General features: G+C 35.5%; 1 protein-coding gene across 1 annotated transcript in view; it reads right to left on the reverse strand.

The window, feature by feature from the left end:
• Nucleotides 1-23581, reverse strand: part of PRMT3 (protein arginine methyltransferase 3) — a 139571-nt gene that overhangs the window by 98383 nt on the left and 17607 nt on the right. Inside the window, exon 9 of the mRNA XM_006737621.3 lies at nt 14847-14968. Coding sequence (XP_006737684.1) covers nt 14847-14968 — 122 coding nt within the window. The remainder of the gene's footprint in view (nt 1-14846; nt 14969-23581) is intronic.

Here is a 23581-nt window from a genome sequence, read left to right on the forward strand (position 1 = left end):
TTTTTTTTTTTTTAAAGATTTTATTTATTTGACAGAGAGAGACACAGCGAGAGAGGGAACACAAGCAGGGGGAGTGGGAGAGGGAGAAGCAGGCTTCCCGCGGAGCAGGGAGCCCGATGCGGGGCTCGATCCCAGGACCCTGGGATCATGACCTGAGCCGAAGGCAGACGCTTAACGACTGAGCCACCCAGGCGCCCCTGTTTCTTCTTTTCTAATATAAGCATTTAAAACTTTAAATTTCCTCTTGGGTATGGCTTTAGCTGTATCCCACAAATTCTGATACACTGTGCTTTTAATGCACTTCAAAATATTTTCTAAATTCTTTCTCTTGTTATTTCTTCTTTGAACCATGGGTTGGTTATTTAGAAGTGTGCTATTTAACTGCAGCACAAGTGACACACAAACTTTAAAATATTTACTATCTGGCCATTTACAGAAAAGGCTTGCCAACACTTGCTTTAGAGCACTACAGAAGCATAGCTAAGACTATACAGTAAGAAGATCTAGAACAGAAATAAATGAGGTCACAGAAAGAGAAGAAATAAAAATCCTTGAAGAAATAAAGGATGAGGGACACCTTCACTGTGCACTCTTTGTTGAAGATTTTGTCTTTGTTTTTGATTTATTGAAGCTGTACTGTAATGTATGGCTTTAAAAGAAATTAGTCTTAGATTCTTTGGATTCATCTATGGCTTAATGCTTTTTGTCAATTGCAGAAAATTCTCATCCTTTCTCTTTTTTTTTAAAAGATTATTTATTTATTTGCCAGAGAGAGTGTGAGAGTACAAGCAGGGGGAGCGGCAGGCAGAGGGAGAAGCTGGTTCCCTGCTGAGCAAGGAGCCCGATGCGAGACTTGATCCCAGGACCCTGGGATCATGACCTGAGCTGAAGGCAGACACTGAACTGACTGAGCGACAGACACTGAACTGACTGAGCCACCCAGGCGTCCCTCATCCCTCCAATAAAAATAAGTTACTCTGACACATGACTTCTTAATAGCAACAACAGAAACCAGAAGGTAAGGAATGATAATACCAATGAACGAGAGCAGAGGTGGGAAAACTTTTTATTAAATTCTCAAATAAAAAATATTTTAGACTCCCAGGCCATATGGTTTCTGCTGCAACTATTCAAGTTTTATTGTTGGATAAAAGCAGCAATAGACAATATGTAAACAAAAGGGCACGGCTTGTCCTAACTTTATTTACAAAACAGGTGGCTGGTCCATGGCTGAAGTTTACGGACTTCCATACTAGAGCATTATCACACCAACCCAGAATCGCCATGCAGAGAAAAATATCTCCAAAACAGAAGCAGATTATATTTTGAGCAAACCAACACCATTTTGATTTTGTCTGGCTACAGACATAAGTGCAGAAAATGTTAAAGAATTAGTTCAGGAAGAAGGAAAATGATCTGAGATAGTCAGTGAAATATGAAGGAATAAGAAAAGAGGATGGACTTACGGGTAAGTGAATACAAAGGATCATGAACCACAGATTCTAACCAGGGTCAAGCTTTACAATTTCAAAAATACAGGCAATTAAGAGGTCCTAATTAGAGAGAAGTCTGGGACATTAAACGCAGATGCTGTGGTCTTCCCTTCTCTACGTCAGGCATGTACTCTCTCACCCAGTGTAGACATGATCTCTAAGTAAGGAGCCCCTCTCCATGTACCAGATTGTTCCCTACTATATGAGTCTCTTGATTGCTAATATCTTTGAAATTATTAATGAAGTTTAATACTGGGTAATATCTCTGGGTAATCAGGTTTGTGTGAATCTACTGGAAAATATGTTAGCTCAGGGTAGTGCTATTAGGAGAACTCTCATACAGATCCATGAATCACAAAGGCTCACGGTACTTTTTTTTTTTTTTAAAGATTTTTACTTATTTATTTTGAGACAGAGAGAATGAGAGACAGAGAGCATGAGAGGGAGGAGGGTCGGAGGGAGAAGCAGACTCCCTGCCGAGCAGGGAGCCCGATGCGGGACTCGATCCCGGGACTCCAGGATCATGACCTGAGCCGAAGGCAGTCGCTTAACCAACTGAGCCACCCAGGCGCCCCTCAGGGTACTTTTTAAACCAGGAAAAGAAGGGGACTAAAAAAATAGAAGGATCTAATCCTCAGATGGTTACCAAGACATCTTTGGTATGAAATGGGAAAACTCAGACTCGGAGAAACTGGCCACTGGCCTGGCAGGGATTCGTGGGCAGAGGAGAAGACACTGAAAAGTTCTACTCTCTGGCTGTTACTAGCATGTCTGATAAATGCTAGTCCTTTCAGGGAGGAGACAATACCAAGAGAAAAAAAAAACCTGTAAGAACAGTTTTTCCTCTCACTGGAAGGCCTCCTTATGCTTATATGGTTACCTGGGGAGATGAAGTATCCACTAGGAAAGTAATGAACTTAAGGCTATGGGTTATCCCAAAGATGATATAGGTAGATGGAGGACAAAGTCAGAGGACTCCTGAGTACTGAGCCTATTTTGTGAAAGAAATAGAGCATTTCACAAAGACGTACAGAAAAGCCTAGTGAATCATTATTGGCATGGACAATCAAGGGAATGCATCACTTATTTTATATACAACAGAGTAGAAAGATTACTTGGGTTGATGATAGATCCATATGTTGCAGTGAACAGGTGCTTCTAGGTGGTACAACAACTAAACTGCTCAGTAAGTAAGAGCTGGGCTGCAGTATACCTACCCCATGAGGGTAACTGCTCTGCCTTCTTCCCAACACACAGATAGTCCTCTAAAGCAGAAGGAATGCTGTGAGTGCAAGTAAACTTAGACTGACTTTACAATAACAATATAATTGAATGCTACTGACAGAGATGATGATAGATGTGGAATTCAGTGACTCCTCATTCTTGAGCATTTTATGCAACCTTGTAATATGTAATCAAGAAGTAGTATCTGATTACTTTAATTACCAAGAATGGGACTGCATGATGTTGCTGACATACAAAAGAAAGGGGGAGTGACAAAAGAAAAAATGGAGGAAACAAAAACCAGCTCACTGAGGACAGTTTATATGGCTTTGGAAAAACAGTGTGAAAAAGAGGAATTAGATGAGGTCTCTACTAAGGAGTTAGCAACAAGCTTTGTAGAGGATGGTTCATATCCTAGTAGGGTCATTAGGGTCTTTACAGGCTTATTCTAAGCAGAAATTATTGCAGAAAATGTTATAAGAAGAAGTTAAAACAGCTGACTTGTGATTCATGCACAACTTTTATTGTGGGATATTCAACCCATGGGTGAATTTTCCATTAAAAGTGAATTAATGTCCTTGCATTATCCAGGAGGTTAGAAATATTAACAATATACTTTGACATATTTTATTTTTTTTATTTTTTTTTTTTAAAGATTTTATTTTTTTTTATTTATTCATGAGAGACAGAGAGAAAGACAGAGGCAGAGGGAGAAGCAGGCTCCCCGCGGAGCAGGGGGCCCGATGCGGGACTCGATCCCAGGACCCTGGGATCATGACCTGAGCCGAAGGCAGACGCTTAACCGACTGAGCCACCCAGGCGTCCCTACTTTGACATATTTTAATTTCCAATGTCTGTTTCATGTTCCTTATAGAAATACAATTGATTTTTGTATATTAATTTGTATTCAGCATCTTGATAATTTTATTATTGGAATAATTTATTTATAGTTTATTTCTAAAGTCCCTATTTATAAACATACCATTAGTGAATATGAATAGTTTTCTTTTTTCATTTTCAATTCTCATAGCTTTCTTTTATTGCCTTGCTGTACTGGGATCTCCTTTACAGAGTTAACAGAAGAGGTGATGGCAGGTATCTCTGTCTTGTTCCTGAACTTAAAGCAAATGCTTTCAATGCTTCATCAAGATATGGGCCATACGGCTTGTGTTTTTTTGTAGATACAATATATCATGTTAGGACATTCCTTTTTAGCTCTAGTTTGCTAAGCATTGTAATACATGGATACATTGAATGGATATGGAATTTTATCAAACCATTTTTTCTGCATCTATTGAGATGATCTCAGTAGATTGTTCTGGCTGATGTTCTCATACTTAACCAACCTTATATTCTTGGGATAAACTTTACCTTCCAATATATTGCTCAATTAGTTTTCTAATATTTTGATTAAGATTTTTGCATGTATGTTCATGAATGAGTAATCTGTAATTTTCTGTTCTACTGCCTTAGTAGAATTTCAGTATAAAGGTTATACTGCCCTCATATATGGGTGCTTGATTCTTGACAAAGATGAATGACAGTGCAAAACAGAGAGGAAAGAACGGTCTCTGTAATAAGTAAGACTGGGACAACTAGGTCATTTAAACAGATTACATCTCTGTCAAATAAATAAATAAAATCTTAAAAAAAAAAAAAAAAAAATAAACAGATTACAAAAAAACAAAACAAAACAAAAAACAAAAGAATAAAACTGGATCACTACTTCATTCCATATACAAAAACAATGCCCAAGAGATTACAGGCCTAAATGTAAAACACAACTATAAAGCATTTACAAATGAATATAGGAGAATATCTCCATAAAGTTTCTTACTCAGCTCACAAATAGCCTTAAACAAGAATTTTGCTCTGTGGAAATTGAGAATTTCAGTACATCAAAAGACACTATGAAGAAAGTGAGAAGGCATGCAAGAATGAGAGAAGACATGTGCATTAAATAAAACCTATAAACAACTAAAATTTTAAAAATATAAAGATCGTTTACAAATAAAGGAGAAAATCCAACTCAACAAAAATCTGAGAAAAGGTATCAACAGGTATTTCACAGAAAAGGAAACTCAAATGGCCAATAATCACCTAAAAAGGTGCTTGGCCTCATTAATCATCACAGAAATGCAAATTTAAGTTGCAATGAGGTGCTATAAGACCAATTGGAAAAAAATAGAAAAGATAAGACAATACCAACCAGAACTGTTACGTACAAAAAGTTTGTAAGAAAATTTTTCATAATAGCTCTAACCTGGAAAAGTAAAAAATGTCCATCAGGAACAGATCAGAAAATTGTGATATAGTCATCCACAGCATTCTTTACAATAATAAACATGAATGAACTATTACACATACCATGAAGAACACTAAAAAAAATGTTGAGCAAAACAAGCTAGACAAAAAAAAATGCATAATATATCATTTTGTTTATTTAAAAATCAGTTGAGTAAACTATTTAGATGGATGGCGATGTAAGTAGTTAAAGTATAAAGCACACAAAAGAAGTCATTACTATCAAAGTCAAGACGGTAGCTCCTCAATCAGGCAAGGGCAGCATCTGACTGAAAAGGGCAAATGGAGGTGGGTGGGATTCTACCTATAGTGTGGTAATGTTCTATTTCTTGTTACTTATGCACTTTTAATACATATGTTACATTTCACACAGAAATTAAAAAAAAGGGATGCTTTATCATATTTGGGGTTTTTTTTTAAATAAGTACTTAATAAAATTCTTTCTGATAAAACTGCTGTAGTTGCTTACTATTTACTGAAATACATATATATATATTTTTAAAGACTTTATTTATTTGACACAGAGAGAGACACAGCGAGAGAAGGAACACAAGCAGGGGGAGTGGGAGAAGGAGAAGCAGGCTTTCCACGGAGCAGGGAGCCCAATGCGGGGCTCAATCCCAGGACCCTGGGATCATGACCTGAGCCGGAGGCAGACGCTTAACGACTGAGCCATCCAGGCGCCCTATTTACTGAAATATTTATTAAGGCTCTAACAGTTACAAACACTTCAAAGGAAACAAAAAGTGAGCTTCTTAAAAGAGCAAAATGTTCCCATTGCCTAGAAATATCTTCAGAATGCTAATGCTGAAACAAGATGTGTTCTGTAAGAGGCCATCTGCTCAGGCTGTTTATTGTCTGCTACAAGTCATAATCCTACTTGCATCAGTAATTACTTGTTCAAATACAAATATAACAGGAAAGATTAAGATTTCAGGCAATACACAGAAAAAAGACAAAGGCCATAATTCCCAGTAATTCTGTATTAAACAGCTCAACACAGGTATCATTCACATAGATAACCTCTTTCTTGAGACTGCTCATCTTAATCACCACCTGATTTCCCATTCATGAAAAAAACTATACTTTTTACTGACTTTTCTCAAGTGGCTACTCACTAAACCTTTCTTTAGCATAAAAGCATGCCAAAAATTCTATCTCTAGAATCACCTGCTCAGAAACTAGCATAGCTTTAATCTATAGAAATATGACACTGTAATAAGAACAGTATTTTAATAAGTCTCTTAAATAATCCAGTAAGTACTGAAATCATCTATTTTTCTGAGTGAAAATTTTGTTAGGAAATAAGATGGGAAAGTATTGGTTGTTCTATCGTAAAAGTAGCAATTTAACTTTTATTTCATGATACAGGAACATCAGCATGATTAATTATCTTATACTGGGCATAAAGAGATGAAAGACACAGTCCACACATTTAAGAACATGGTCTAAGGGAGAGAGAATAGTAAACAGCATAGGGTATCACAGAGCTTATATAAAAAGCCCTGAAGTAAGTGAGGGACATTTGAGTTTAACCGGGAAAAGAGCACCCACAAAAACATATATACATATATATATATGTAAGGGATATATATATATATATGTAAGGGAGGGTCATCTCTGTGTGCACGTGTCTGTGTGTGTGTAAGAGAAATGGCAAATTTGAAGAACTATAAATAGTTCACTATGATTAGAGCAATAAGAAGTATACAGTGACAAAGTTGAGAGGTAGAGGTGATACTCAAGAGTCTAGATTTTATTTAAAGGCAGTAAAGAGTCATTTCAGGATTTTTCAGAATGGGAAACATAGGATCAAATGTGTAATGTCCTTCTGTCCAATGTGACTTAGATTAAAGACCTGGTGTAGGTCCAAAGAAGAACATGGTCTAGTAGGGAGATAAATAAAAGCAGCATAAAGCATCACAGAAGTTCATGCAATGAAGACCTGTAATCAAGCAAGTGGCATTTAAAGTTTGTGACAAAATTCATCTAGAAGAATACATGAGTGCTAAGGAAGGGCAGGGAGGGAATATCCTGATATAAAAATGTATAAGGTTTACATAATAGTACTTTGCTTTCATTTCACTATGGCACCCAAGCACAGATACTTCTCTTTTGTTCCCAAAGCACAACGAAATGACAATAAAGCAATGTAAAATACAACAGTAAATTGATAAATGCATAAAGATTTTAGAAGGTGATATCAAAGAAGCAAAGATTCTGATAATTTAGTGGGAGAAAAAGGGAGACTAAATTATATTGGTAAACTTGTCAAGAAGGCTCCAGTGCTTGGTGCATACAGCAGAGATTAGAATGGAGGTGGAGGCTGTTCTTCACAACACAGAGCCCTGGGGTTAAGAGGTATACAAGGTAGAAGTGACAGACACTGAAAAATCAATGGAAGAAAGGGAGGGTTCCCTCCACTCCCCTCAGAAACAAAACACATTCCAGCTACCTTTATTAAAAAAATCTAGTCCTCTATTCATAAATGCAAACAAAAAAACAAGGATTCTTTTTTTTTTTTTAAGATTTTATTTATTTATTTGACACAGAGAGAGAGAACACAAGCAGGGGGAGCTGCAGAGGGAAAGGGAGAAGCAGGCTCCCCACCAAGCAGGGAGCCCAACATGGGGCTAGATCCCAGGACCCTGGGATCATGACCTGAGTCGAAGGCAGACACTTAACAGACTGAGCCACCCAGGTGCCCCAAAAAACAAGGATTCTTAACCATTTGACACAAATGGCAGATGTAAGTATATCCCATGAAAAATAAATACTACCAGGCAGATCATTTCAAATGCAGGCCCCAGACATGGAGTCAGAATAAGGCTTGTATTCCTCGAATACAATGAACTGCCTCCCTCCCAACTACACTGCAGGTGTGTAGTTGTGGAATTCCTAACATTGAGAACATTTATTGTTTAAAATTAGCAATAACTCAGCTTCTAATACAATGAAAAAAAAAACGATGAAAAGAATTGTATGGATTCAAGCAGAGAAAATGGGCTTTCAGGTTTGATGTTGATTTGCTTTGTTTGATGTCCCAGGTCTTGAAAATTCATTAATTTATAAACTCATTCATTAAATAAGTATTTAAATTGAATACCTACTATATGCCACATTACCTTTCCTGGTGGTAAAAAAAGAGAAAAATCCCTATCTAACCTTGAGGAGCTGAAATTTCACATTTCTATGTATTTCATCTCCTGACCTAAAGCTTTAAAAATTTACAAAATGCTGATAGTGATCTCTCATACTAGGATCACAGGTAATCTTTAGTTTCTTCTTTATCATCTCTTATGTCTTCCCAACACAAAACACATCCCTTTCCCCTTTCTTTTTTACTTAAAGGGGAGGAGAATTGAGGAGGAAAATCAGTCTGGCTGCCCTGGAGAGAATAGATGACACCCGCTGGGAGGCAAAGGCAACGTACAAATAACCGAGCTGGTTACACGCAGTTGTATGAATTCAGGTGAGAAATATAAGAATGGGAACTAAGACATGGATTCAAGACACGTCAATAATAGACGAGGAATGGATTTGAGAAACATTAAGGATTCTCAGTTAACAGGATTATCTCCAACAGGAATGTTGGTAAAAAAGAAGCAAAGGTTAAGTATGAATCCCAGGTTTTCAATTTTTACCCATGAGAAAAGCATCAATGCAGGTCTATTCTATCAGGTCTTATCTCTGTAACCATGGCAATAATTCTTGACCAAACTCTAACAAATGTCCTGAACATTCACATAATTATTGTGTAATGATGCTATTCTATATGCCCTAAGCCATGGACCAGGATCAACCAGGATGACAGCATGTTTAAAGGAAACATGAATATTCCTGATGTGTACCTGGTGTCTGACATGCATTTACACCATGGCGGGGGTGGGGGGGGGCGGGTCATAGAGCAGGTGCCTGTATGACTAGCTCTCTTTGAGAACTATGGACTCTTGTTTGTTTGTTTGTTTTAAAGATTTTATTTATTTATTTGACAGAGAGAGACACAGTGAGACAGGGAACACAAGCAGGGGGAGTGGGAGAGGGAGAAGCAAGCTTCCCGCGGAGCAGGGAGCCGGATGTGGGGCTCGATCCCAGGACCCTGGGATCATGACCTGAGCCGAAGGCAGATGCTTAACGACTGAGCCACCCAGGCGCCCCAAGAACTATGGACTCTTAAAACTCAAGCAAACTTCGTCAGGCAGAGACATCTTACATGTGTCTCTGAGACTTGCAGCTAGAGAGAAAAGTACATCTTGTGTGACTCTTGCAAAGAAAGGATTACTTGGGAGCCTCTCTCTACATGACCTCTTTACTGATGGGTATCTTTTTCTTGCTGTCTCTGAACTGTGTCTTCTGCTATAATAAATCTTAACTGTGAATACAACTTTATATTGAGTTTTAGGAGTTTTCCCAGTCAACTACTGGACTACTGGGTAGTCATGAGACCTTCAAAACAGGATCACTGAGTGGGACGGAAATTAAGGGTTTGGTGGGGTGGGAAAAGAAATGAATTTAATTTTCTTGTACAGTGCCTTGATCACCTTCATTACCTTCATAAGAATTCTATGGCTTTTGAGCAGCAAATATATTTTTTACCATTTTAGCCTCATCAGCTGTTCAAAATTCTCTGCAGCTTTAACTCACTCTTCTATGTTATTTCTATTAAATTTAGAAACAAAATATGAAGGAACATCCTTATTTCAAGAATTTATCCTGGTATATTTTGTGATCTTGTTCCAAATCTGATATAGGGGCTACCACTATCTTTAAAATCATTATGTTAAATTCGTTCTTCTCCAAGACCTTTATTATGCATTTGCAGTGAATCAGACACTTTGCTAGGTGTTCGGAATAAAAAGATTAAGAAAATACAGCTCCTGTCCTAGAATCCAGAGGACACTTACATAAACATGACAACAGATCAAATATTCTCTGGGCTTTTCTTTGTTTCATTTCTAACAGCATTCTAGATACAGGCAATATAAAAGATTGCATCTTTAATGTCATAGTGAGACTGAAAGTATTGCATTGTAGCTGTATGATGAATCAACCTTCTCATGAAAGCTCCTCTGCAATAATATGCAGAAGTCTGAATAATGAGCTATTCCATGGCCGAGTCAATGAGAAGCCAAAGGCAGCCCAACTAATGGTAAAAATATTACCAGAAGCTATCCCTGCTTCCTGAGGGTGAATACAGTATACAATTGTCTGGCAATTCAATAGCTCTGCTATCCTTAGGTAAGTTTATGTTTCTAAAATGATCATTCACGGGGCGCCTGGGGGCTCAGTTGTTAAGTGTCTGCCTTCGGCTCAGGTCATGATCCCAGGGTCCTGGGATCGAGCCCCGCATCGGGCTCCCGGGCAGCGGGAAGCCTGCTTCTCCCTCTCCCACTCCCCCTGCTTGTGTTCCCTCTCTCAGTGTCTCTTTCTGTCAAATAAAAAAACAAAATCTCTTCAAAAAAATAAAATAAAATGATCATTCACTAAAGAGTTCAAAGTACAACAGCACGAATAAGAAACAATTTTCCTTCCTTCCATATTTCACTTTGCGTTCTATTTGCCCCTGCTAATACAACATCTTTGAAAACCTATATTCTACTTTATTCATGTCTGCAACCTCAAAACTGCAAGCCTGACCTTCTTCTTAAGGCCAAACATGTATATATTTATATGTGACATATATATATATATGCCCTAATATACATGTCAGTTTACATTAAAATCAGTATTTACCCCATTCTAAACTCATTTCTTTAGAAATATTAGATCTCTTTTTTAAATAAAGGAACACAAATTATTTTATCATATTTTGAACGTAATTCAAGGACTGTAAACTAAATATATTTAAAAGTAATGAAAAATGCATTTTAAAACTGTCCCTCAGGGCGCCTGGGTGGCTCAGTTGGTTGAGCGTCTGCCTTCGGCTCAGGTCACGATCCCAGGGTCCTGGGATTGAGCCCTACATCGGGCTCCCTGCTCCGCGGAAGCCTGCTTCTCCTTCTCCCACTACCCCCTGCTTGTGTTCCCTCTCTCGCTGTCAAATAAATAAAATATTAAAAAAAAAAAGTGTCCCTCTTAGAATTTAAAGTGCTTTTTTACAGATATAAGCTTACAGAATTTTATAGAAACTCTGCTATGTACAGATCTCTGACAAAATAGCCTCAGAAGAGCAAAGACAACTCACAGCCTGCTAATTGGAAGAGTTGTTTTCACTGACTGATGATAATTCTAGAAAGCTCCAATATACAATAATAGACAAGTATAAGAGAAGTTGAGAGGGGGTGCCTAGGTAGCTCAGTCAGTTGAGCGTCTGACTCTTGACTTCAGCTCAGGTCATGATCGCAGGGTCATGAGATCCAGCCCCAGGTCAGACTCTGTGCTCAGCATGCAGTCTGCTTGAGATTCTCTCTCACTCTCCTTCTGTCTCTCCCAACCGCCCCCCATGGATGCATGAGCTCTCTCTCTCTCTAAAAAAAAAAAAAGAAGAAGAAGAAGAAGAAGATCTTAAAAAAAAAGAGAGAGAAGTTGGGAGTAGATTTCAAGGGTGAGTACAGAATAAAACTGGCCAAAGCTTGAAGCTTAATGGTATAAGAGAGTAGAGACTATGAATAATTGAAAAAAAATGCAGAAAACAGAGTCACCATATTTTGGGGGGATAGCTACAATGAATGATTATTTTAGAAACATAACCAACAAAACATAAAATATTATTTGAGGCACTGGTACCAAGCTAAACATACCACTCTTACTACTAATTAATAATATTACAATTACTGATAAAATTTAGTAAGCAATTACACGCCAGCCACTTTGTAAAGCACCATAAATGGATTCAATCCTTATAACAATCTTATGAGATAGTTACCACCATCAACCTCATTTTATAAAGGAAGAAACCAGAGATTAAAGAAGTAATTTTCCCGGGGCGCCTGGGTGGCTCAGTCGTTAAGCGTCTGCCTTCCGCTCGGGTCATGATCCCAGGGTCCTGGGATCGAGCCCCACATAGGGCTCCCTGCTCGGCGGGAAGCCTACTTCTCCCTCTCTCACTCCCCCTGCTTGTGTTCTCTCTCTCGCTGTGCCTCTCTCTGTCAAACAAATAAATAAAATCTTTAAAAAAAAAAAGAAGTAATTTTCCCATTATTATGTAGCTAATTAATCAAAAACAAAACCAGAAACCAAGTCATGCGATTCTAGATGCTGAGAGAAATGCTATGCTGCCTCCTCAACCAGTAGAACAATGAGCCAGTAAATTGTGAGAATATTAACAGTAAACTGTTTCCTGCATATCCTTTTAGAGAGACACTCACAAATAGAAGAACAGAAGTTCTTTTACCCAACAGTATAAATTTCAAAATTTCAAACGAAAGACAAGGGAGAGATGCTTATAGACACTATGGAAATAACTATCTTTCTCACAATATAAATAGGCAAAGGACAGTATCTCCAAAGAAACAGTTTAATTGTTGGCTTATCCAAAACAAAATTTATCTAAAGCAAAAAGGTCTGATTTTCAAACTCTATCGGTTCTAAGTAAAGCAAATTACTGAATACAACTAACACATGCCCTGTAAGTAGTCAAACGGAGATACAGTGCAGTGGATTAGCTGTGAAGATGAACTATGGAGTCAGGCTGCCTGGGATCTAATCCTGGCTCCACAACAAATAAGGAGATTTACTTAATCTCTGCCACAATTTCTTAATCTCTATAATAAGGATAATCATATACTGTAATTATATCTACCTCAAAGGAAATTCAATACAGTGCTAATGTTAGCAATTTTTATTATTAAAATGAAGTACCTAAAACTGAGTGCTAAGTCATTCTCAATAAATGCCCTATGCAAAAGTTCCATACACTGCAGCAGTAAATTTTATATACAATGAATGTGAATATAATCATTATATAAAGATATTTCTAAAAAGGCACTAGGAATTCTATGTGAAATAAAATGAAACAAAACAAAACAATACAAAGTAAAATGAGTGTTATCACTATCCTTTTCTTCCATAAAGGAATTAAAATGAGAGCACATCTAGTCTCACTTTGTAGAAACCAAAAATAAAAATTAATACATAAATGTACATGGTCTTTTATAAGATTAGAGCTTCAAATAGAAATATCTTATCATAATCTTCCTATCAACAATAAGTCTTTGATAATTCTTCTAAAACAATCTCTTGTTTAGAGCACTGGTTCTCATATTTGTTTGGATGGCAATGCACAAGCAAGTGAGGGTGCTCTTTACGGAAACCCCAAAATGATGATGATGTCCTTACTGGTATCCTAAGAACTAGGAAAAACTTCACTAGATTACAGAGTTGCCTATATACATGCAACACATACACCATTTTCTCCAGTATGAAAATAATAACCACAAACCCAGAACTATGAAAAATCTAAGCAAGATCAACGTAATTTTTTCATTAACATTAATTTGGTACTTGTTAATAGTAGTTAACTTTTGAGTAACTATTACGTGCCAAGCAATATGCCAAAGAAATTTATATGTGTATCTTACTTGTAACTTACCTTGCTCATAATCATATGAGGTATTCATTATTATTTTTATTTTGACAATGAAATAGCAGGTGTCAAAGAGGTTAGACATAATTTAACTGAAGTTCAAATAAGTGGTAAGTAGGAGTGAGGTTTCAAACCAATCCTGACTCAAACCTTGCACTTTGAACCACAACACTACACTTCTACATTATGCGATAATATCTAAAAGTTTAAACATCTTACATAACTATATTTAAATTTAATACTATTAAAAATAATTAATATTAACCAATTTTAAGAACAGAACATAAGTATCAATGGGAGGACATTTAAGAACTCTTGTTGGGGATTTAATGTATGCAGGTGATTATAGTTAGTAATATTGTATTTATATACTTGAAGGTTGCTAAGAGAGTAGATCTTAAATGTTTTCAACACAAAAAGAAATGGTAATTACATGATGCAATGGAGGTGTTAGCTAATGTTATGGTGGTAGTCATTTTATAATAAACAAAGGTATCGAAGCAATACATTGTATTATCTTAAACTTACACAATGTGATGTGTCAATTATATCTCAACAAAGCAGGGGGAGGCCGTGGGGAAGAGAATTGCTGAGAAGTTCCTATTAGTTATTTACTCTGAAAATTACTCCTAAGTTCCAAGTCTAAGGTGCTTTGTTAAGTATACAGCTAAAGAAATCTAGTTCTATAAGCTGTAGTTCAAATAAAAGGCCTTGCTGCGACATAAGCCAATTGTAAAGTCAATCCTTGATCGATTAACCTAACTTAATTCCTCAAAGAGAGGAGATACTTTTAGAGAATAAAATTAAGTTTTAGGGGATAAACTAAATCCACTCTGCTTTGTTTATAGTCATTTCGGAATTTACTTATTTTAATTTGAAGGAGGCACAAAGGTTAGTGTTGTAAAAAAGAAAAAAAAATAACCCTTAGTCTTTAGTCTGATTGTTATTTGCTAAAGGAAACATTACTGAAATAAATATTCAGTTTTGTTGAGTCTTCTAACAATATTACCCTATATGCCAACGATTTCTAATTTTGTATTATTATAATTAGCATATTTATAGCCATAACTGGAAAGATAGGAAATTATATAAAAATAATTCTCATCAATGAGAACTGTGAAAAGATTGTTTATAGCTCAAACATGCCTAGCTCAATCTAACCTAAAATCTTATTATTCTGGAATGAATTTTTACTAAAAGACACATCTTGAGTCTGCACTAGATAGCTATTAAGGACAAGAAGACCTGTCAAATCATCATATTTAAAAATTATCTTAAGTCAAGCCTTAAAATACATCTACCTTATGATATCCATTGCTTGGTAAAGTATTTCAGACTGATCAACTCCAAGAACCTTCTTTGCCCCAGCTTTAGCTGCAAACATAGAGAGAATTCCAGTTCCACAACCAACATCCAGAACTACCTGGTGTAATAAAAAAACAGATGTTACTGAGAAGGTCTAGTATTTTAAGTTCTATTCATATATTTTGACATTACTGGCAAGGAACAGACCACGAAATTTTAAAATTTTACAGATCGACGATGGTAGTAATTTCTATTTGAAGAAACTGAAGGTATCATTACAATGGGTTGTTTTAAATTCTTTTTTTGAGGGCTGTACATAAGTTCTATGCCCAGCGTGGGGCTTGAACTACGACCCCAAGATCAAGAGTCTTGTGCTCTACTGACTAAGCCAGTTGTTTCATATTCTCAATAGCATGTTTGGCCATATTCTGCTACAATCAGATGCAACAATATAAATTAAGAGATGTTTTATATGAAATAAGCAATTTCCACAGATTTAATAGGGAAGTATTCTGTTTCTAATTTCCCTACTGTCTGCATGCTCTAATTTAGGCTTAGTAATTCTAAATTTTAGCAGAAATGAACTTTCTCAAGTTTGAAAGGCAGGAAATAACTTAAGCAGGATAGCCTGATCCAATACAACTAAAAAATGCTTATAAAGGAATCCTACATGTAGAATATTGTCATATCCCCTCCATTTCCAAAATTAAATATTCAACTCATTTAAACAATACAGGTACAATAAAAATAAATTGGCTTCCAGAACTTCAAAATGTAAGTTTTAAAAATGATACTTGGGGCACCTGGGTGGCTCAGCTGGTTAAGCATCTGCCTTCAGCTCAGGTCATGATCCCAGGGTCCTTGGATCGAGCCCCGAAACAGGTTCCCTGTTCAGCAGGGAGCCTGCTTCTCCCTCTCCTCCCAGCTTGTGCTCTCTCACTATATCTGTCTCTCAAATAAATAAATAAAATCTTTAAAAAATAAAAATAAATAAAAATGATACTCATTACCATTGGTGAAGGTAGTAAGAACCAAAGTTTAAGATGATATTGGGAACAGGTAAAAAGCAATTATTTCTAAATCAAGAACTGCATGTTATTTCCAGGATAGTATAGTGAAACCTGCTTGTCAATAAAAAACAAAAACAAATTGCTGAGGACACACATTAAGCAAAGTACAAAGAGATATATACTATTCTGTGAAATTATTGAAAACTGTAGTGCCTTAAGTCTTTCATTATTGATGGTCTAAATCCTATGCACTTATCCCAAAATATGAAATGATTTCAGTATTCTCCTGTAAATATTCACAGTTAAGAGCAGGCACTGATCACAGAGATGGGATACAGCCAAACAAGACCAAGTTCCTGTCTTAATGAAGCTTACCATCTTGTGGAGAAGACCAATGAATAAACAATACAAAATAATGTCAGGTAGTAGTGTTATAAAGAAAAATCAAGCATCAGAGTAGAGGTTAGAGCAGGGAAGAGGGGATACATCTTTTCAGAATCTTAAATAGGTCTGTGAATATGTTTCTGACACATGTGAGCACAGAACTGAAGGCAATAAAGGAGCACGCCATGCAGAGATCTGGAGGAGTGTCTTCTGGCCATGGACGATATTAAAGGCAAGGCACAGCAACACCAATGTGGCTAAGCTGGGTGAGAAAAGGTTGCTTGGAGGTGAGGTCAGGGGTTAAGAAGGGCCAAATCCCATAGAACTTTTGGATTTTATTCTGAGTAATGGGAAGCTACTGTAAGAAAAATAGAACTAGAATTAAGAATTTATTAAATAGTTCAAGAATTATTTTATTCTTCAACTAGGTAATATAGTCACATAGTTTACACACCAAAAACTGTATTTCTTATTTATCCTTCAAGAGACGTTCTATGCAAATATAACACCATACATTTTTTTCCTTCCCCTTTCTACACAAATGGAAACATACCCACTGCCCTCGCTACACACTGCTTTTTGTATTTAACAATGTAATGTAGAGATCTTCCTGTATCAATTTACAGAACTTCTTTCTCTCATACAGTTGTATAGGATTCCATACTATGGCTGTACCAGAATCTACTGATCTAGTTCTTTACTGATGGACATTTAGGTAGTTTCTGAAATTTTACTATGATAATCAAAGCTATAAATAACCTTATACCCAACCCCATTCACACATGAATAAATCTATAGATTATATTCCTAAAAGTGAAAACATTGTGTCAGAGAGAATATACATACTTGTAATCGTGGCAGACATAATCAAATAAATTATCTTCCATAGGACAATCCAACCAGCAATGTTTTAAGTGCTGATGGCCTTACAGTTGAGGCTAGCCTATGGAACATATAATGAAACTTTTGGCTTTTTGCCAATCTTGCAAGTACAAAATAATGATATATTGGTCTAGTTAAAACATGCAATTCCATTGTCATGAGGTTTAGCATCATTCCTTATGTTGCAGAGCCATCTGTGGTTCTTTTTTTTTGTAAACTATGTACTTAATATCCTATTTTCCAGTTGTTTTTTCTTATCAAATTTCTAATCAAAATTTTCTTATAAATCTTGTCAAATAACAGTTTTTTGTAAGCGAAGTAGATTAGACCTCTATAATATAACTTGGAATGTTTCTCTCAGCATGTATTTTTGTCTTTTGATTCAGCTTACAGTGACTTTTGCAATGTAGAAATTCTTTACTTACAGTAAATCTCATCAGTCATGTCTTCTATGGCTTCCTTCTGGATTTTGATCATAATTAGACTGACCCTCCCCATCTTCTTCCCTATTTCATCCTCATATATTTCCTTCTAGTTCATTTATGGTTTCATTAAGTTTGTTTTTATCATAGTATATACTAAGAGGTATGGTTTCAACTGTACTTCTGTTCAGATGGCTAATCAACTGTTCCAACATGCTATAAACAGTCTGTGTTTCCCCTACTAATTTGATATGTGACTGTTACGATCTGAGTATTTGTGTCCCTCCAAAATTTGTAGGTTGAAATCCTAACCAAAAGTGATGGTATTAGAAATGAGGGTTTTGGGGAGGTAATTAGGTTGTAAGGGCAAAGCCCTCATGAATGGAATTAGTACCCTTCTAAAAGTGGCCCCACACAGATTCCTCTCTGGAGGAAGAAGGCATTTCTATGAACCACAAAGCAGGCCTTCGCCGGAATTAGCCAGTGCCATGATCTTGGACCTCCCAGCCTCTATAACTGTGACAAACAGATTTCTGTTGTTTATAAGCCACTAAGTTCATGGTATTTTTTTTTATAGATTTTATTTATTTATTTGAGAGAGAGAGTGAGCGAGAGAGAGAGCACACATGAGCAGGGGCAGAGAGAGAGGAGAAGCAGGCTCCCTTGCTGAGCAAGAAGCCCAATGAGGGGCTCAATCCCAGGACCCCGGCATCACGACCTAAGCTGAAGGCAGACGCTTAACTGACTGAACCACTCAGGCGCCCCTAAGTTCATGGTATTTTTGTTACAGCAACCCGAATGGACTAAGACAGGGACCTTGAGCATTAAGGAAAATTTCTGTATATATTTTGGATTTTTATTCTGCTCCATTAGTTTACATCATCATGTGCCAGTAATTATTCTAATTACAGAAGCTTTACAGAATGTTTTAGTATCTAGTAAGGCTGGTACACCCTCACTGCAAAATTTTTTTCACAGTGTTTCTGGAAAATTTTATATATTTATTTTTTCATAAAATAAGAGAATAAACTTGTCTAGGTTTTTAAAAAAAAGTCTTGGTATTTTTATGGGGATTAAGCTAAAATTCTAAGTTAATTTAGGGAAAATGGATAATTTGAGTTTTCCTACTCAAGAACACAGTCTTTCAAACTGTTTAAATCATCTATCATGTTCTTCAGATTTTTATTTTTTTATTTTTTATTTTTTTTTTTTTAAAGATTTTATTTATTTATTTGACAGAGAGAGAGGGAACACAAGCAGGGGAGTGGGAGAGTGAGAAGCAGCTTCCCGCAGAGCAGGGAGCCCGATGTGGGGCTCGATCCCAGGACCCTGAGATCACGACCCGAGCCGAAGGCAGTTGCTTAAGCGACTGAGCCACCCAGGCGCCCCTGTTCTTCAGATTTTTAAAAAAAGTTTTTTCATATAAGCCCTGCACATTATTTAAGTTTGTTCGTATGCATTTTATCTCTGTATTGTTTACTGTTACAAGTGGAGTGCTTCATTCCATTATATCTTGGAAACATAATTTACTAGAACTGACTCCAAAAGAGAGAAAATCTAAACAACCTGATTTTTGTTGAAGAAATAAAGTTGTCAAAAGGTTACTACTCTGTGTCTCCTAACTTGTGCCCTTCCAAGAAGGACAAGGCCCTATATATGCTTTCAGAGGGAGAATCTATTTCCTGTACATGTGCCCCGTCTAGAGTTGAGTCAGCACATTTTAACATAACTACTTTAACATACAAAAAAGTTAAGGATTTTAAGGTGGAAACTATACGACATTGCAAACAAAATTAAATCATTTTCTTAAGTTACAAATAAAATGTGTTAACCATAACAGCAAGAAAATACTATAATAGATACCATATGCACTTATAGTACATTAGTTTGAAATATTATATGGCATAAAATAAAAGTGGAAAAATATATAACACAATCGTAAGTGATAAATTCCCAGAAACTTACACTGAAATAGGATATTTGCAAAATTTAAAAATTAAAAATAAAAAGTCAGTGTGGAATTTAGAAGTTTGATACTAGAGTATTTGGCAATGGTGACTGGGAATATCAATAATCACACACCGTTTATGGAAAGACAGGCTGGCAGCACTAACACCATCCAAGGTATAAATAACCTTTTTTGACCCAGGAAGTCTACTGCTAGGAATTTAACTTATTATTGTACTCTCACATATATTAAAAACAAATTTAAATATTTTATATTTTTATATGAATTGTTTCTAGTATTAAAAATGAAAACTTATGGACATTCTTACATTGGACATATAAACCATTAAAAGAATGTTAATTAAGGAATCATCTCTAAGAAAAGTTGCTGAATGAAGAAAGCTGAGTACAGAGGGATATATATCATATACTCCAATTAAAGTATGTGTTCTTTTGTAACCCTATATACACACACACATAATTTATATACATACGCATATGTGTGTGTGTGTGTGTGTGTGTGTATATATATAAAAGTCTTACTTATGGGGCGCCTGGGTGGCTCAGTTGGTTAAGCAACTGCCTTCGGCTCAGGTCATGATCCTGGAGTCCTGGGATCGAGTCCCACATCTGGCTCCCTGCTCAGCAGGGAGTCTGCTTCTCCCTCTGACCCTCCCCCCTCTCATGTGCTCTCTCTCAAATAAATAAATAAAATCTTTAAAAAAAAAAAAAAAAAGTCTTACTTAATCCTCATTCTGCAAATGAGAGAGCTTCAGAGAGGGAAGGGAACAGGTCCAGGATCATAAAGCTGGTAATTTGTAAAGCTAACATGCAAACATAGGCCAATGTGCTTCTAAAGCTATATTTTTAAAAATATTTTTAATTATATATTAATTATTTATTACACCTACTCAAAATTAGGTAATAAACTAAAACTTAAAACTTGATAGAATCAAAGGAAGGTAAAAATGACAGAATAAACTAACATTATTTTATAAAATGAAGGAATTTGATTCCTTTTTCTAAGGGAAAAAAAAGGAAAAGAAAAAAAGTGAATCAATTTAACTGTAGATAATAATCAAAAGCATAGTGAAGGCACCTAACTGTGAATTTCTTCACTGGACTACAAATAGAAATTAATTATGAGTGCGTGAAAACATGATTAAATGCCACCCAAATTAAATTAAATCTGAGAAACCATATGGCCTCCACAGGAGGTTTGTGAATTCAAACAATACTAAGAGAGGAATAAAGGAAAGAAGGCAAGAAGGGAGGGATGGAGGAAGAGAAGGAAGGAAGAAACACATTTTTCATTATAAGCATCTTTTTGAAAAATAAATCTCTACTATGTACTACATAATATGATATAGAAGCTAGTATCGTATAAAGTTTGTCTACCAAATGGAGATAAAAGCAAACAAAAACAATGGCAATAAAACAAAGGAAAACAAGTTATTTCATACATTTAAAAAAGATAATTTTATGAACATATTTTATCATGGCACACAAAAATCGTATGACCTAAATATGAAAAATAATGTCAATTAAAATACAACGAATGCATCCCACCCTAATTATTCATTCTATTTTAACATAATCGTGTTTCAAGTGCAGTGGCACAAGGTTAAGGGCACTAGACTAGGAGGAAAGTGTTTGTTTTTGGTTTAGTTGCCTGTTTTAGGGCAAGTCAATTAACCTCTTGGTCTCAAATATCTACATGTGCAAAAGGAGATAAATACCTGCCCGGCCTCGTTATAGGTATACTATATAGTGACAACGACATAACATGTTTGAAAGCAATATATAAACTATCAAATGCTACTTAAATACATGGTAGTAAATTTTCTAAATCTGTAGCCATAGTATAATAAAGTATCCCAAATCATTTAAAAATATGAAAGTGCTAGATTATTTAATATTGTTAATTACAGAAATTAAACCCTGAAAGTGTTTAAGGAATTAAAAATTGATAGGTATAATATTTTACATTGCAGTATATTTTTGAGAAGCCATAAGTGCTAAGCAAAACTAATTACACACTGATTAATTTAAATGAAAGCATTTTAGAGAAACTGCTAAGGAAAAATACTCCCAAATTATTTATAAGCTGTTTTCTGACTTCGGCAGATTTAATGTCTTCAGTAAGAGCAGTAAGTAAAGCACAAAATAACTGAAACATTATGTATTTTCCATGGGCATGTATTTTGTCTGAAAATGCATAACATATATACGTAACATTTCTATAATACCGTTACAAATTAAAAACTAGAAGCAGAAAGGACTGTGTATGTCTACGAATCCACTAAGATGCATTCCATATACATAGAAATATTCAGAATTACTTAATTTCTCAATGATTAATCTTCTAATTATAAGTATTTGTACCTTTTCAGTATATTTTTATATAAGACAAGAGTCTATTCAGAAGCATACTGGAAAAGATACTTCTAACTTACTTTCACTTAACAAATTCTTATAGTATTTGCATTAAAAAGTATTATGAAAAGATGGCTCAAAACCATTGCTTTTACAATTTAAAATAATCATAAAATTTTCAAACCAGAAGGGGTTAAAATGATTTCATTTTACAGATGAGGCCCAAAGAGATCCACCCACTTGTCTAAAATTATTATATATCTCGTTCCTGATAAGCCAGGCAGGACTAATGATGTCCAGGCCAGTACATGCTTAATTTCTCTACAACATATTAATGAAAAAATAAAAAAAAATCTGGGTACACTCCAACTATAAATATAAAGCAAAATTTTTAATAGTAACATATTTGCTTCTTGGGAAACAAAGTGGTTTTTTAGACATATTAAAAAAATTGTTCCAGCATTTGGGTATAATTATAAAAACCAAACATAAAAAAATTCTTAGTCTCTGCTGTAAAACATATAAAAAGCACACAAAAAAGCTAAGTACAAAGAACTGATAAAAAGTAAGATTTTAAAAATGAAATCACCTATTTGTCTATAACAGGGGATCAGTAAATACAAAGAAATACATATTATCATAAACCTTTCATGTTAGGTAATGCTTTGGCGAAGATATCAGAGTACCATATAAATTTCAACTGTCTAACTCAGCTAAGTCACAAGTGAAACACAGCTCTTGGGAAACAGATAAGGAAAATGAAAAGCCAATCTGTATTATATTCCAAACAATACACAAATCAGGAAAAGAAATTTTTTAAAATATAAAGATTGTTAGTCACTGCTGCAATATCATGTAAAACTTATGAAATAACCTTGGAGAACTATCTTTTAAAATGAAGGTGAAAGGGGAATTATAAAAACCTGGTATGTTGTCAGTATATATATTCTTGAACTGGAAAGGGTGGGGAAAAATTCCCAGAGGTATACATGTGGCAGAAATGATAATATCTTTGACTAAATTAGTGGACTAATTTCCAATAAGAAAGAACAAACAGAAAATCTGAACTTTTAGGTAAACATGCCAACGTAGAATGGGAGGGAAGGAGGAAGTGAAGAAGAAAAAATGAAAACAATTCATAAGGGAGGAAAGAAAAATGACACAAATATCAAACACAAACACACAGACACACACACACACACAGTGTGAAATTTCATCTTTGAAATACCCTGAAATGATATTAAGACTAACTGTAAAATACAAAGTGTCTCATAAAGGGGTAAATGAGGTCTTAAAAGAAAGAACCTAAGTTCTACCTTACAATATTTGACCCTACTTATTAATAATAACTTCTTAAAATTATTTTTAACTAGTTAACACACACCAGAGTAATCACTAAAAGTATGCTTTGGTACAGGGCTTATCTGATACATTTGAAATTCATAGGAATCACAGTAAATCAACAGTATGGTTTAAGCAAAATAATCTGGATAAGCAAAGTTTAACTAAACCATGTCACTGTAATTAATGAATTTCAATTTAAAAAATCTATACACTGAATGGCAGCACCAATCAGCATTTCTGCTATCAGGATTCTGCACCACAGAGAAGCATCATAAAAGTCTTCCATGAAATAAAACCAGAGTACACTAAATCAACTGCTAGCACAATGAGACCCAAGAGAGGACTTCTACTGCCCAAGATCCACAT

Source organism: Leptonychotes weddellii, chromosome 11 (assembly GCF_054177405.1).
Source record: "Leptonychotes weddellii isolate Sample4059 chromosome 11, ASM5417740v2, whole genome shotgun sequence".
Taxonomy (NCBI): Eukaryota; Metazoa; Chordata; class Mammalia; order Carnivora; family Phocidae; genus Leptonychotes; species Leptonychotes weddellii.